Below are 16433 nucleotides of genomic sequence, written 5' to 3'. Positions count from 1 at the left end.
CTGAGTGGGGGAGGAAAAACAAAGCTGGATAACATGAAAAGGGGCAGGCTAGACAGCTCCTAACCACATAGCCATGGTTAGGGTGTCCCAAAAGAACCCCCAAGGCCAAATATTAATTTTTTTTTTTTTGAAAAAACGGCGATTACGAAAAAAAAAAAACAATATCCACAATTGCCCCACCCCGTGTGCAAAAAGTGCCCGAAGAGCACCTTTTGTGCATGGCATATATATATTAATCGAACAAATAAAAGATAACCTTTCACAACGAAGCGCATAATATGTCCTCCGTGTGCGGACGGTGCGCGAAGCGCATCGTGCGTACATGGCCCATCCAGCGTAACGTGGGCACGCGGTGCGCGTAGCGCATCGCGTGCCCACCGTGCGTGCACGGCACTAACTGCGTAAAGTGGGCGCGCGGTGCGCAAAGCGCACCGCGTGCTCACTGTGCGCGCACGGTGCGCGCACGGAACGAACTGCGTGAAGTGGGCGCGCACGCCACGAACGGCGTAAAGTAACTTAGAATTTAAAAAAACGTACAAATTCACTGAAAAAACCATAGGTTTCACACACGTTATAGTTAGGAATTAGCATTTAAAAAACCTTGCAAATTCAATGAAAAAGCCATAGGTTTCACACATGTTACAGTTAGCTGGACATTTCACTCGTAAAAAACCATTGAAATTCCCCCGTTATAGTTCGTGCAGGCAACTATAACTCACGCGACCGCAATCCTCTGCTGATGACATATGTGTCTTTATGAAAAAAAAATATTTGTAATATATGTATAGCTAAAATTTAATGGAAGAAGACATGGGCAAATAAGTGTCTAAATACAGTATTCGCATCAGCAGAGGATTGCGGTCGCGTGAGTTATAGTTGCCTGCACTAACTATAACGGGGGAATTTCAATGGTTTTTTACGAGTGAAATGTCCAGCTAACTGTAACATGTGTGAAACCTATGGTTTTTTCATTGATATATATATATATATATTACCTACTGGCGGTCGCCAGTAGGTAGTTATAGTTAGGACCACGTTTCCATAGGAAATCCGCAACATTCTATTTTGAATAACTTTGGCGCCGGTTGACGAATCCTCGTGAATTTTTCAAAATAGGTGGGGCGCTACGCTCCGCTCCTACCCTGAAAGTCTCGGGGGGATTCGTCAAGCGGGGGCTGAGATAAAAGGGGGGTCCCAAAACGCGTTTTTCCCATGCATTTTTCCATAGGACCTTTAGACACAGCTACAGCCCGAACGGCTGAACAGAATTACTAGAAATTTGGCAGAGAGGTAGTCCTCAGGTCAAGGAAGTGCCTTTTGTAGGTTTGGTGTAAATCTGTTCAGTAGATTCTGAGAAAATAGCCTTTAAATCAATATATATATCTGAGCCAGCTTACGGTGCGCTTACGGTGCGCTTACCGTACGCGTACGGTGACGTGCGCGAGCGCGATTCTGATTGGCTGTTAGATCTTACTAAACATTCGAATCGGTCGAAACCAGGAAGCGGCGGCCGCCATTTTCTCTCTCGCACTCAGAGTGTGGATTACAAAACAAAGGGCAAAAACATGTAAAGGAGCTGTTTAGCCAGCTCAAAAGCACCTAGCCATGTAGAGAGAGTCCCCAAATATCCCCCAAGGCCAAAAACGCAATTTTAATTTTTTCGTTAATTTCGCGGATTACGCTTACCGTACGCGTACGGTAAAAAATTATTGAAAAAAAAAAAATTATCCACACCCTCCCCACCCCGTGTGCAAATGGTGCCCGAAGGGCACCATTTGTGCATGGCTTATCAAACCATTTAAAAAAAATAAAATGTAACCTTTCACAACGAAGTGCATCATATGTCCTCCATGTGCGCATGGTGCGCGAAGCGCATCGTGCGTACATGGCCCATCTAGCGTAACGTGGGCATGCGGTGCGCGTAGCGCACCGCGTGCCCACCGTGCGTGCACGGCACTAACTGCGTAAAGTGGGCGCGCGGTGCGCGAAGCGCACCGCGTGCTCACCGTGCGCGCACGGAACGAACTGCGTTAAGTGGGCGCGCACGCCACGAATGGCGTAAAGTAACTTAGCATTTAAAAAACCGTACAAATTCACTGAAAAAACCATAGGTTTCACACACGTTATAGTTAGGAATTAGCATTTAAAAAACCTTGCAAATTCACTGAAAAAACCATAGGTTTCACACATGTTATAGTTAGCGGAAATTTTACTGATAAAAAAACAATGAAATTCCCCCGTTATAGTTAGTGCAGGAAACTATAACTCACGCGACCGCAATCTTCTGCTGATGACATATGTGTCTTTATGAAAAAAAAATATTTGTAATATATGTATAGCTAAAAATTTATGGAAGAAGACATGGGCAAATAAGTGTCTAAATACAGTATTAGCATCAGCAGAGGATTGCGGTCGCGTGAGTTATAGTTTCCTGCACTAACTATAACGGGGGAATTTCATTGGTTTTTTATCAGTAAAATAAATTTCCGCTAACTATAACATGTGTGAAACCTATGGTTTTTTCAGTGAATTTGCAAGGTTTTTTAAATGCTAATTCCTAACTATAACGTGTGTGAAACCTATGGTTTTTTCAGAGAATATATATATATATATATATATATATATATTCACTGAAAAAACCATAGGTTTCACACACGTTATAGTTAGGAATTAGCATTTAAAAAACCTTGCAAATTCACTGAAAAAACCATAGGTTTCACACATGTTATAGTTAGCGGAAATTTTACTGATAAAAAACCAATGAAATTCCCCCGTTATAGTTAGTGCAGGCAACTATAACTCACGCGACCGCAATCCTCTGCTGATGCTAATACTGTATTTAGACACTTATTTGCCCATGTCTTCTTCCATACATTTTTAGCTATACATATATTACAAATATTTTTTTTTCATAAAGACACATATGTCATCAGCAGAAGATTGCGGTCGCGTGAGTTATAGTTGCCTGCACTAACTATAACGGGGGAATTTCATTGGTTTTTTATCAGTAAAATTTCCGCTAACTATAACATGTGTGAAACCTATGGTTTTTTCAGTGAATTTGCAAGGTTTTTTAAATGCTAATTCCTAACTATAACGTGTGTGAAACCTATGGTTTTTTCAGTGAATTTGTACGGTTTTTTAAATGCTAAGTTACTTTACGCCATTCGTGGCGTGCGCGCCCACTTAACGCAGTTCGTTCCGTGCGCGCACGGTGCGCGCACCGTGCGCGCACAGTGAGCACGCGGTGCGCTTCGCGCACCGCGCGCCCACTTTACGCAGTTAGTGCCGTGCACGCACGGTGGGCACGCGGTGCGATGACAAAGCAAGAAAGCACGTCAACAAATCTGTTTCTGCTTTCCTCCGTGACTATGGTATGGGTGCCATTTACCACAACAACTTGCGTTATGACATGCAAGACATTTATAGAGGAGATGGTGTGCACTTCAATGATGAAGGGAACAGAGTCTTCCTCTTGAACCTTAGACTCTGCATCGGTACTTACTTGTAGGTACCACTAAAAAATCATTTCATAAACACAACGGCTCTTTTTAGAGCCCCCTAATATCTAAACACTTAAATCTGATTTTCATTATTTTTTTTTTTTTTCTACCGTACGCTTACCGTAAGCTTACCGTACGCGTACCCCGTGATTTTTTTTAAAATCAATAAATGTTTTTTTTGTACTTTTCTGTCCTTCTTTGACCCCCTTACAAATGTTAGGGGGTCTGTAACTCTCCTCATTGCCCCCTTTCCTTGTTTTCACTCTTTTTTTTCAGAGTGAAATACACAAAATGGCGGCCGCCGCTTCCTGGTTTCGGCCGATTCGAATGTTTACTAAGATCTAAGAGCCAATCAGAATCGCGCTCGCGCACGCCACCGTACGCTTACCGTAAGCGTACGGTAAGCGTACCGTAAGCGGGCTCAGATATATATATTGATTTAAAGGCTATTTTCTCAGAATCTACTGAACAGATTTACACCAAACCTACAAAAGGCACTTCCTTGACCTAGGGACTACCTCTCTGCCAAATTTTGAGTAATTCTGTTCAGCCGTTCGGGCTGTAGCTCGTTCTAAAGGTCCTATGGAAAAATGCATGGGAAAAACGCGTTTTGGGACCCCCCTTTTATCTCAGCCCCCGCTTGACGGATCCCCCCGAGACTTTCAGGGTAGGAGCGGAGCGTAGCGCCCCACCTATTTTGAGAAATTCGCGAGGATTCGTCGACCGGCGCCAAAGTTATTCAAAATAGAATGTTGAGGTTTTCCTATGGAAACGTGGTCCTAACTATAACTACCTACTGGCGACCGCCAGTAGGTAATATATATATATATATATATATATACATACACACCTGTATGGTGTCCTTTCATTTAGTGATTCAAGAGATTATAAGGTAAAACAAGCTGCTTTACATTCCTCTGAGACTTAGCCTGAAGGCTGCTCTCCACAGCTACCACTAGGATAGCTTTCTTTAAAAAGGTTGTCTTAAACCTATCTACCATAAGAGTCGAATTGTACTGGTACAAGGTGGCCACTTTAACTAGTGACCAGCATATACCAGGCCAACTTCTCACAGGCACCCAGACCAGGAAAAAGACCCAAGTGGTGTTTTCCATTCCTCTGGCAGGATGGCAATCTGGGCTGTACCCAGGAAGTTGACTAACTTCAAAGAGGCCTATCCTATCTCAGGCACAAGTTAGCCGACATCTGGGTGGGGCCCCTCTTCTCTCCCAGTCAGCCAGGCACCAATTCTAGTGGGGGAAGAGCTGTCCCCAGAACTTGTTTAGAGTGACCACGGAGGAGGGGTTGCTCACGTCAATCATGACACCTCTGGGTTGGGCACAGGAGCTTTGCATAGCTGAAGAAAGACTCTACCATCTAGTTTTAAGTTAGAGAGGGGCACTGAGAGATTGTTTGCAGTAAAGCACTTGTGAAATGCCCAAAAAAGGGTAGGAACGCCGCTAGGAACTTTTACCCCATTGGTTAGGGAGTGGTCAGGAGTTTCCCGCACCCCCAGGCTAGTGTTAGGCAGTAATGTGGCATCCCCAATACCCTCCTTAGAAAACATTGTGGACCTGTGGAAAAACAAGAGGACTGAACCTGATGTCTGAGACCTAGGAGAGTCTAGAAACCTGGACCTGCTCTCCCTCTTGAACCCAGGTCAAAGAAGTGGACTCTAGGAACCATAAGGCTGACCTCCTGTTTAAGGTACAGGGACACAAGAAGTTGCAAGAGGCCACTGCTGCGACTGCTTAGTTGTCGAGTTCCAACTTGACCAGCCCTGGACTCTGTTGCTGACCTCTGCTAGAGTGAGTCTTGACCCTGCCACTCAAATGCCGTCCTTTAAGCCTTGGTTCCTTGGCTGCTGTTAAAGTGTATTCCATCTAACTTTTCCTTAAATCTAGGATGTAGAAACTTTTTCGCTTTAAAGACCTCCGGAGGACTGGGACCAGCCAGCCAAGTCGACCTGAATGTGCGCTCCCGCTCGGCTGACAATTTAGAGCTTTGCTATTGCACCAAATTCCATTCAACTGGACCTCACAGAGAAGGTATCCAGGCTCATGGCGTCCCACACAAGAGAAAGGCAGCAGGGTTAGCGACAACTGCACCACCTTGTCGGGTCACTAGTACTTCTAAGCAAACTTATTGCCCACCTCAAATGGCCAGCTGCCACATGGCCACCGTCAGTAGTTCGTCCCGTGTTCGGATTCAAAGCAGTACTACTTTGAATCCGAACACGGGACGAACTACTAACTCTAGAGAATGATACTGACTCTTTAGAGACGCCGGGGACTATGTGAACACTGAGGCCTTGTGACATAAAGAATACATTAAGGCCTAGGGACATTGGAGATATCGGACTTTACGAGTGACGTCTTATGACGCTTGTCTCCGTTGGCGTTCTCTTGATCTGAACACGTGCACCGACTCATGAATATTAAATACTTTGCCCTGAAGAAGCCCTCTTGAAGGGTGAAACACGTTGGCTATATCCTGAAATGCTTAAAGTAGATTTAAAATAAAAGATTTACAACGCACAACCAACAGTACCTGCGAAAGAACTCTTTTTTGTGTTAATCCACTGTTGTTTTTGTTTGTATTGCCTCTCATCAGACCGCTTGTTTTGAGGCTCATGGAGTCCTCTTTGGCTACAGCCTGTAGCCTTGCCCTGCTGGGAGAATCTGAGCTCCGAAAGGTAGAAGTCTTAACCAGGCGAAGGCACCGAATGTATCTAGCCAGCGAGGGACCTTCTCTGACCGCGGAATTCAAATTTCTCCCACTCAGAGCTTTCCCGCCAAAAATTAACAGCTTCACCAAGACCTACCAGACGATGTGAAGCCCTTTTGGCCACAGCCTGCTGCCTCGCCCTGTTGAGGATTTTCGACTTCTATTTCAGAGACTAAGTTTGAATGAAAACTTCCAACCCGATCAAACTTGGTTTCTGTATCCATAGTAGTAGACTTAACTTGCACCTAGGTACTGGTTACATGCAACCAGATGACTGGGGTTGGCGCTTTTAGCTGTTTTGCCTATTTTAACTTTAAACATCAAAACAAAATCAGTTTCCCTTATTGGATTTTGGTCATTTTGGTATCATTTTATTAATTCACTCATTTTTTAATCTGCTTAGGGATTTTTCTTTTTTGTGTTTTGACTTTATTACTGGGGGGCTGAGCTCAGATTCATTTAGTGACTTTGAGGGTTCACCCCAACCAGGGTTGTGGTTATTACTCACCCTCCTTACCTGATGCCCCAAGTTCTTACAGACAGGTTTCCTTCATATCCATTTTTCATTCATTAGATGTTACCATAGGAACTGCTGCATGGTCTGACATAATGAAAAATCATGATACCCTGCAGTTCAGTTGTTGACTCAGAGTATTGCATGGTTTTGGATACCATCAAACATAATATATATTTCAGCGGTCAAAATAATATGACGGATATAATAGTATATTACTTTTGTAAATCGGCCATTGGGGCAAAAAATTACAAATGAACATTTTCCGACGTATTTTTGTTATAGTTTTAATTCAACAACTAGTTTCTATAGAAAAACCATGAGCGATTTACACAAATGACTTCTGAATTCAGGATTTTGACTACTTTTCATAAATGTAAAGATTTCCAGTTTCAACCATGAGTAACACCTATTTTCACCACAAACTACAGCTAGGTAAAAAACATAAAAATAGGAACAATCAACAAACACCTACAAAAATGCTTGTTCCTGAACGCTGGGAAGACGGTGATCCCAGCACAGCAAACCTTTTGTTGATGCAACTTTTAGTAAAAAAAAAAGAAAACATTTTTCCAGAACATATGCTATATTTTGGCTACTTTCTTAGTTACCTCGATAGGAATCCACAAACCCTGGAAATCTTTTTAATCCCCAATATGTTTGGGGAAAATTGGAGGCAAATTTGGCCTGGGTACCTTTTGTGTAAAACTAAAAAAATGATTTGATGGCTTAAGAGTGAAGTTCCCCAAACATCAAAACAAGGGCTCAAACCTAGGATAGAAGGGGATGAGCACAGCAACTAAGGGGTTACAGACTGCAGCTAGCAAAAAGCACAAGCTTAGTGAGAACAACAGAGCTCTACCAAATACTCCCTATTATGTCACGGGACTTCTACAAGCCCTATGTATAGTCTCAACCCCTCTTTATGCACAACAAAAATCTACAATGTGCCCTACAGATAGGGCTTGATATCTGTCTAATCCATCCCTGCATGCAGCGTTTCAACTTCTACAGAGCACCAACAAATCAGCATAGCATAGCTAGGATGCAACTGAGTAACATGAGTCTGCACAGGTGCACATATTTCAAAGTGTCACAATGTGTGTAAAAGAAAATGAGTATCACACAGAAATACAAAGAAACAAAATTATAAGAACATATTTTACCTTGTCCTCCAGGATACATACACCTGAATGCTCTGCCAAGCTCCTCAGCCTGGACCCTGCCAGCAGGGGTCAGCTCTCCTCCCCATTTTAGGACCAAAAGTAATGATGGCTCTTCTCTTCTGCAATCTGAACATATAAATAATACAGTATACTTTTAGTACGTACATGTGTTATACTCTCGCTAGAAGATTCATACATAACATATTAAAATGGTTTTCACAAAGCTTTGCTCATGGGGGACTGTGCGGTTGGCTTCAAATGTATGGCTTTTCAGCAATCAAGCTTAAAAGCACATTGAAGAATATGTTAGCAGGAAATTGAACTTATATATTTATTTAATAAATATAAATGTAAGTATAAAGTAAAAGTTCACAAATGAAAAAAGAAACACACTAGTAATAGAATCCAAAACCCATGTATACATAAACAGTGTAAAGTGGAAGTAAAAAAAAGGCAAACGTACACAATCTGTAAGAAAAAAAGCCTATAGCCGGTTTCCATCACAGACATACTCCAGTTTCATATTCTATAGAGATCTTCCCCCAAAACTGGAGATGAATCTTTGGTTTTAATTATTATGTGACATTAATCCTACACTAAATAATGCAGGAACACACACACCGAAAGAATAATTTACTTTCCTTTGGTAACGTTCTTTCAGATTACTCACCTCGTGAACACCTTCAGACTGGATCTAGAGATTCTAGAGAAATATCTTGCACGCTGGTAGTGGCATGGTGAACAGGCACCAAAGCAGTACCGTCTTAGGTGGTGGATCTGTGAAATGGTTAATTCCAAAGAGTCCTGCAGGACCAAACGCACAAAGGTCCCCTTTTCCTCAGACCTGGCTATTAAGGAAGTAGCATTTTGTGAACATGTGGATTATCACCGATGTCACAGCCTGGGAGATTCACAAAACAGGCACTCAATAACCCAGCACAGTGATGGGTGCCTTGCCTCTGGTAGAGTGACTTCCCAAACCCTCTGGGTGCTGCTTCTTAGCCAGTGCATAGCAGACCTTTATGAAGTTGACTATCCATCTTGAAATAGTTCTCTTCTGCACCTCTTTACCCATCTGAGATCCGGTGAACTCCACGAACAGGTAATCGTCCACCTAATCTTCATTTGTGCGATGGAAATAGAAGCTTAGGGCTCTCTTGGGGTCCAAGCGATGGAACCTCTCTTTGGATGGGTGAGGTGGAACAAAGAACCCCGGAATAATGATATGCTGTCCGATGTGGAAAAGCATCACAACCTTTGGCAGAAATGCTGCTTTGGTCCTGAGCATTATTTGGACAAGGAAGAAGGTGGTATACTGCTGTCGAACACATAATTTCTGTAACTTGGTGATGTGGTTGTTATGAGAAACACGCTTTTCAGGGTTAGTACACAAAGGATTCCCATTCGAGTCCGAAAGGAAATTGGGTCTTCCCCCGGTGTCAGCGGCATCTGTGCCGGGGTCGATGCCCAAGCAACTGGTGAGGATATCAGAGCAGCTGTCAGCCCTGGAGTCAGGAAGACCCCAGAACAGGGAAAAAAAGCACAGTCAGCATTGGGGATGAATCAATCGGAGGTGGCCCAACTGGAGACCTCCTCAGATCTTTGGGGCCCGAGGCACACTAGAGGGAGCAGGAAGGGTGCTAAAAATTTGCAACATGGACTGTTTAGAGAGACGCTGAAGGACCTGGAACCTGGGCTGAATCAAGATCAGTTGGGGGAATCGGATCTGCTGTAAGGGAGAGCACATCTACAACCGTGATTTCGAGAAAGTCTGGCCCTTACATGTTTTTTAGTGGTTCCCAATGAAGTAGAACTTGGTCTTGTGGTCTCAGATGGGTTTTGGATTCTTCAGAGCACAGTCGTCGCACAATTAGGACTTGTGTGAGAAGCCTTATTTAAAGTTCTTTTTATTAATCATAAAAATAAACATGACACTTGCTTCAGAATCATTGCAGCATTTGAAACATTGAGATCGACATACATAAATGCATTGAGGACATAGCCCTGTAGGGCCACCCATTATCCTTCCCTCCCGCAAAATAAATGGTCCCCAACCGAAAATCACCTAGTATCGGGCTCGGCAACATGTATATTATAGTGTGTGTGGCTCAGTTCTATAGGCCATCCAAGCCCCCCACACCCTCTCCCATTTGCGTGGGCATCCCCATCTCTGATATATTGTGTGTTCAGCTTGCTGGCACCAGTCCAAATCATTCTCCCAGGTGTGCACTGTCGGGGGTGTCCTGGCAACCAGCGCTCGGGCAATATTACGCTTTGCCACTGGTCCTGCAAGGACCAGCCAAGTCGTGGCCCATGTGGGCCAAGCTACCTCACCCGGCACCCTCAGTTACAAGAATCCATGGGAATACCTGTGCAAAGAGTACCCAGCAGTATTATGAGGAGCCATGGAACCAGGGAGGTTAACATAATATATTATGTTTATTTTTAGATTAAAATTAAAATTAATCAATCATTTTAATTTTTTACAGTTGTCGCACACAAATCTGGAGTGAATCAACCTTTTCTCCCTCATCTAGTGTTTCATCTGTCCCCTTTGTCATTTTTCGGTTTGGCTTGACAGCGCTCAACAGCACAGCTATTGGCATGATCTCTTTTACATAAACTTATACAGAGTGGACATTGGCTCTACAGAGTATTTCCCTCATGCAATTGTCTGTTTGATTTATTATTTCACCTCCTATTGAGTTGCATGCAGTGTAATGCATTAGGGACTATTTTACACCTAAAAAGTAAACCGAACCATAACACATTAAATTAATTAATGCTCGCTCAGAAGCAAAGTATGCAGAAAGTAATCGGTTTTATTTTCCAATGCAGTATGTTTTCAAAAATAAATCTACTGTTAGAATCTGGCAATTGGGATGTCTTGTTCATTACAGAGATACGGACCACCTCTGAATCCACAATAGATCTTGGTTGGGCCTGTCCATCTTGTTTTAAAGCTTTCCATAAACCACAGATTAATAGAAAGGGTGGTGGAGTAGGTATTATCTGTAAAGATAATTGGAACTTTACTATGTTCCCAACTGATCAACCTGAAGGGGCCGAAATACTAGGTTTCTCATTAAAAATGGTGAAAGGCAATGCCTGATCAGGTCTCCTTTGTTACAGACCACCAGGGACTCCAACTTCATTACTCCACTCTTTGACAGAGTCCTGTCCAACATGGCGTTGTCTCATTCTAATTTTCTTAGATTTGGGGACTTCAACTTATGGACAAAGGGAGGACAATCCACCCCCTTCAAAGAGCTTCAAGGCGCCTGTGAAGATCTGGGTCTTAGACAGCATGTTTATGGCCCAACTCAGCAGGCTGGTCATATGTTGGACCTGATCTTCGCCCCGAGGGATTGATCTCCGTGGAAGAAGAAATACCTTTCCACTTGACGGATCATGATCTAATCCCCTTCTACATCCTGGTGAAGAGTTCCTGTTCTCATACATCAGCCACAAAGGCCTCTCGGATAGGAAGGGCCTGGTCTAAACTGAAGAAGCCCACTTTAGGACCATTTTTCAATTTTGTAAATACTTTCAACTCTACGACCTCTCTGGAGTCGAACTACATCACATCGGAGAAGGAGATTATAGGCACTTTGGATAGGGTTATCCGTCTTACCAAGTTTCAATCAGGGCAGAAACCATCTGACTCCCTAAAAGTAGCTAAATTAGCCTGTAAGAGGCTTGAACGTAAATGGAGAAATCAATTAAAAAAAAGTTTAAAAGATGCACTCTGCAACTACAAAATTAAGGTTGCTCAAGGCAAAGCTGAGTACTATGCTAACACCATTCACAATGCTACTAATGGTCCAAAAGAGGCTCTTTGATATCCTAAGGGATCTGTCAAACCCTTATTGAGGCAAACAGGAAACAACCCCCTCCCAAGAGCTCTGTAATATCCTTTCTGACTTCTGTGACAAGAAGATTAATAAAATTCTTGATGACATTGAAAATTCTCGTCCCACGTCACCTCTCGACCTAGTTACCCCGAATCGTTCAGGAGAGATAGTAGCAACTCAGGAGGAGACTCAAAAAGATCCTATAGATACTCAGGGCAATAATTGGGATACCTTTGAACCTATCACAGAAGAAGGCATACACTCCTTTGAGGGATCAATTTCATCACACTCCCTGCTTGATCCCCTTCCTTTGAGAATGTGGAAAGAGTTGAATGACCAACTCATCTCACTCATTCTACTGCTCTGCAACCAATCACTGGAAAGTGGTGTTGTACCGCATTCACGGAAAACGGCAATAGTCACCCCTATTGCAAAAAAGTCTGCAGTCACTGTATGATATTGAATAACTATGGGACGATATCTCTACTTCCTTTTCCAGTAAAGCTATTGGAGCGATACTTGAGAATCACTGTCTCCTTGAAGATGAACAATTCGGGTTCAGGATAGGTCATGTCACCGAGTCAGTCTTACTCTATGCCATTGACGAGCTAGGGATAAGGGTTGACAATGGTCTGCCGACAGTCTTGGTGATGCTTGACTTGTCGGCAACCTTTGACATAGGTAGCCATACCATTCTGTTCAACAGACTAGCCTCAATTAGAGTGTAGGGTATAGTGCTCAAGTAGTTGGACTCATATCTGACTGGCAGGTGTCAGGCAGTTGCACTTCCCCCTTACCGCTCTCAGGGTTCTGCACTTAGCCCGGTCTTATTTAATGTCTACATGAGTCTATTAGTTTCTCTGACATAGATGTATGGTGTCAATCTGGTCAACTATGTAGATAACACCCAGTTGCTCCTGTGCATAATGGGTGGTCAACATGATGAAGTGGAGTCCTTTCAGAAGTGCATGGTACACATTGTAAAGTTGATGAACTTGAACTCCCTTAAGTTAGATGGGGATAAAACTGAATTCTTGTGTTGTTCAGCCACAAAATCCCCATGGAACGCCCTTCAAATCTATGGCCTCTCCCAACAGAAGATGTAATTAGTCCAACTGATGCCGTTCGCAATCTTGGAGTCATGTTTGATAACAACTTATCCCTGGAAAATCAGGTCATAAAAGTGGCTGCCACTGGCTTAGCACTGGTACGCGGCGTTAGGAAAGTGCTCCCTTTACTATCTGCTCAAACCAAATCGCTCATTGTAAATAATCTTGTACTCAGTAGAATAGACTATTGTATTGCCTTTACTGGGAGCTCTGGAGTATTTGATTAACAGACTACACAGAGTTCAAATGGCAGCTGATCAACTTGCTATAAATAGACCTTGCAGATCCTCTCCATTGAGTGCTCTAAGAGAACTGCATTGGCGGCCAATCAGGCAGAGGGTCACGTACAAAGCCATGTGTATAGTGCATAAGTACATTGTAAAGGTCCAGTGCTGCTGCAATACAGGATCAAGGCCTGTACTCCAAAGAGACCCATCCGGTCTATGTCAGCAAATCTGGGTCTGTGTGAATACATTTCACAAACAACGACAGGGGGGTCATGCTTTCACTGTTCAAGCTGCCCAGATATTGAACAAACTACCTCCTTCTCTTAGATCATTTACAGATCTACTGAAGTTAAGAAAGGCATTAAAGACCTGGCTCTTTCCTAAGTAATTGTCCAAGTTAGTGCTCTGTTTTGAAGGTCCAGCAGCAGGTGTGTTTATTGCCTATACTATCAGCGCCAGGATACTAGCATAGTGACAGTCTGCGCTTTATAAATTTAATTAACAATAATAAAAGATGAAGATGAGACGACAAGGATTTTGTTGGTGGAGTATAAGGTGAATTCTGAATGAACTCCAGGGTATGGCCATATGTGATGAGATCGAGGAACCACTTTCCATTTGCTATAGCGCACAAATCACGCAGGGACATCTCAGCGCTGTCCATAGTGATCTTCCTCCACGATTTATGTAACGTGGAATTCTCGCGCCCACCGAATGATGTTCTATAGATGGTGCAACCGACACTATGAGGTTGTCACTGCTTTCTGCCGGTGTCTCTGGCGGAAGCAGACAGTCCTCTTCTCAGTTGTTGCCTGGAAGAGGCTGCCAGTGGGGGTGCTCAATACGGCTGGTGTTGTCGGTAGGCGGGATGAAAGGGCTATTGGTAGGATTATGGTTGATACCTCTGGTATTCTCCATGATAGGAATGTGATTCTCACCCATGAGCTCCTTGAAAGGGTGTTTTTTTACGGAACTGAAGGTTTCCATGGGGTTTAACTGTCTCGGTATCCAATTAGATATTCTGCAGGGTGTGCTCAACGTGTTTACCAAATAGAATATTGCCATCGAAAGGCATATCCAAGATCTTGATCTGAACTACAGGTTGAAATGATATAGCTTTGAGCCAGACTGGCATCTAAGTACAGCTTACCCTGCTAATTGCCGGAATCCTATAGATGCGATATCCATTGCACAGTTGATGATTGCTGATGCCCATTTTCTCCTTCCTGTAAAATTTTCATGGCCCCTGCTTTCTTGTCTTTGGGCAAGAAAGTTAAGTTTGTGGCTATGTTTGACCACATCTAGTGATCATATAGTCCAAGAATAGACATGAGTATTTGCTACACGATTAGTTGTGCCTGACATTATAGAAAATCTCTTTCCAACATTTGAGACGCCTGGCCACTGTCAGGCAGAGTAGTGATTGGGCTGGTAGGATTTTTAGATCGCCATTGTGCAGCCTGGGTAATGACCAAATCTGATTTTGAATCCCTATAAGACAAGCAGGCCAGTCTTCTGGTGCCTTCTATTTCTTTTCAATTCTAGGAAGAACCGCAGTGACAGTAGCTGGTGTCTTCATTATTTTTACTCCTTCCTTCCAAATATAGTCCACAATAGGTATTGCCCTTACTGTTTTTCTGGACTGTTCTTTAAAATCATACAGAAAGCAGCCCGACTGCTTGACAATAATTAGTAGCTGGAAACACTTGGTTGTTCTTTCTAATAGTGTGTGAAATCCACCAATATCCTTTGGTGGAGAATCCACTGATTGTGGTGCTGGGGGTGGAGGTGGAGGGATAAGATAATTGCCCCATTTGATGGTGACGGTATTGTCGAACGAGTTACTTACCTTTGGTAACGATGTATCTGGTAGACACACAGTCTAGCCGCAGATTCCTTAACTATGAAAATCCCCAGGCGTCATACTGGATCCGGAAGACTTTTTACCCTGCAGTACCTCTGTACGCCGGGGGTGGCGGCGCCCGGCTCCGTCCTGATGTCGTCCACGGAAGTGTCGTCAATGGAGCCATATAACACCCCCCGGCATGCTGACTTCAGTTTTCTACAGTTTAACTTTTCCGCACCACAAGGCGGAGCCACAACAAAAACTGCCAGAGTGTAGGAACAGTGAGTCAAAAAAGAGCAAAAACCTAGGAAATCATAGAATGAGAAACAACACCATGTTGAAAGAGTACTCAACACTTGAAGGGACTGAAGGGAGCGGACAGAGCACCCGCCCCAGCAAAAGTCTCATCAAAGCGAAGAGCCGTGCCCCCCCTAAGAGGCAACGGCAGTGGAAACAAATGGCATGACAAACAAAGGACAGTTTGCAACCCGGGGATGGAACTGTATGAAAAACAGTCTGCAACCACAGGATGGAACTGTAAAGGAACACAAGACTGTAACAATATGACTCACGACAAGTGACCAGAAGTGAACAACCACACAGAATGTTCACCACACCCCCCACAGTGACCTATGAACTGTAGCATAGTTAAATAGAATCTAAACCCAATCGACTGCAGCATAAACAGGGAGACCCCAAAGAAATGGGGAGAAACAAACTAGGGCGGAGGGAGGGCAAGAAAACATGAGAATCTCCACACTGGAGGAACCCAGGTGGAGCAGCATTGAAAAGCACAGAACCTAGCCACCCAAAATCAAGAATGGGTGGAGGAGATGATGTCGTTGCCACGGTTTTTATATGCCTTACAAAACACGATGGATGTCGTTCCGGCTAGTTACTTTCGAGAGGTGGAGGGTCTGCAACGCCAACTGTTTTGGGATGGGAGGCCGCGGATCGCCCTCGCGAAGCTGACGCTCCCGTGGTACGATGGGGGGGGGTCGCCCTCCCTGACATCAAACGTTATTACTGGGCCTCCCAGCTGGCTGCGATAAACCATGGGCTTTATGGGCCCGCCCTTAATCCGGCCTTTGAAATGGACAAATTGTTGTTGCCGGGTGGCGACTACAATCGTGCGCTCTACTCTAGATCGCTCGACGCACGCTTGACGGGTCCGACGCGGGTCGCGGTACGGGTGTGGCATGCGGCAAACTCGGCGATGGGGTGGAAGGATCGGTTGACCCGAGCGACGCCATTGTATGCCTCTGAGCGACTGGGTTGTTTGTGGACGACGAAAGGCTTCGAGAAGTGGGACACGATTGGCATCAGTAGGGTTGGCGATCTTTGGACGAAAAGGGGATTTAAAACGTTTGATGTGCTGAAAGCGGAATACCAGTTGCATGATAGGGAGTACTTCCGGTATGTACAGGTTCGTCACGCGTTGTGTTCCGTATTCCCGGAGGTCGCGTCCATCCCGGAGTGCTCCCCTT

At 44.0% G+C, this 16433-nt stretch overlaps 1 protein-coding gene across 2 annotated transcripts in view; it reads right to left on the bottom strand.

Moving 5' to 3' along the window:
* PPIP5K2 (diphosphoinositol pentakisphosphate kinase 2) overlaps positions 1 to 16433 on the bottom strand; it is a 1583220-nt gene that overhangs the window by 958133 nt on the left and 608654 nt on the right. For both annotated transcript variants that reach the window (XM_085632565.1, XM_085632566.1), the window contains exon 15: positions 7911 to 8036. In XM_085632565.1, the coding sequence (XP_085488691.1) occupies positions 7911 to 8036 (126 nt within the window). The remainder of the gene's footprint in view (positions 1 to 7910; positions 8037 to 16433) is intronic.

Source organism: Triturus cristatus, chromosome 2_1, assembly GCF_964204655.1.
Source record: "Triturus cristatus chromosome 2_1, aTriCri1.1, whole genome shotgun sequence".
Lineage (NCBI taxonomy): Eukaryota > Metazoa > Chordata > Amphibia > Caudata > Salamandridae > Triturus > Triturus cristatus.
Note: the sequence above shows the minus strand (reverse complement) of the source record. Positions and strands in the feature narration are given on the sequence as shown.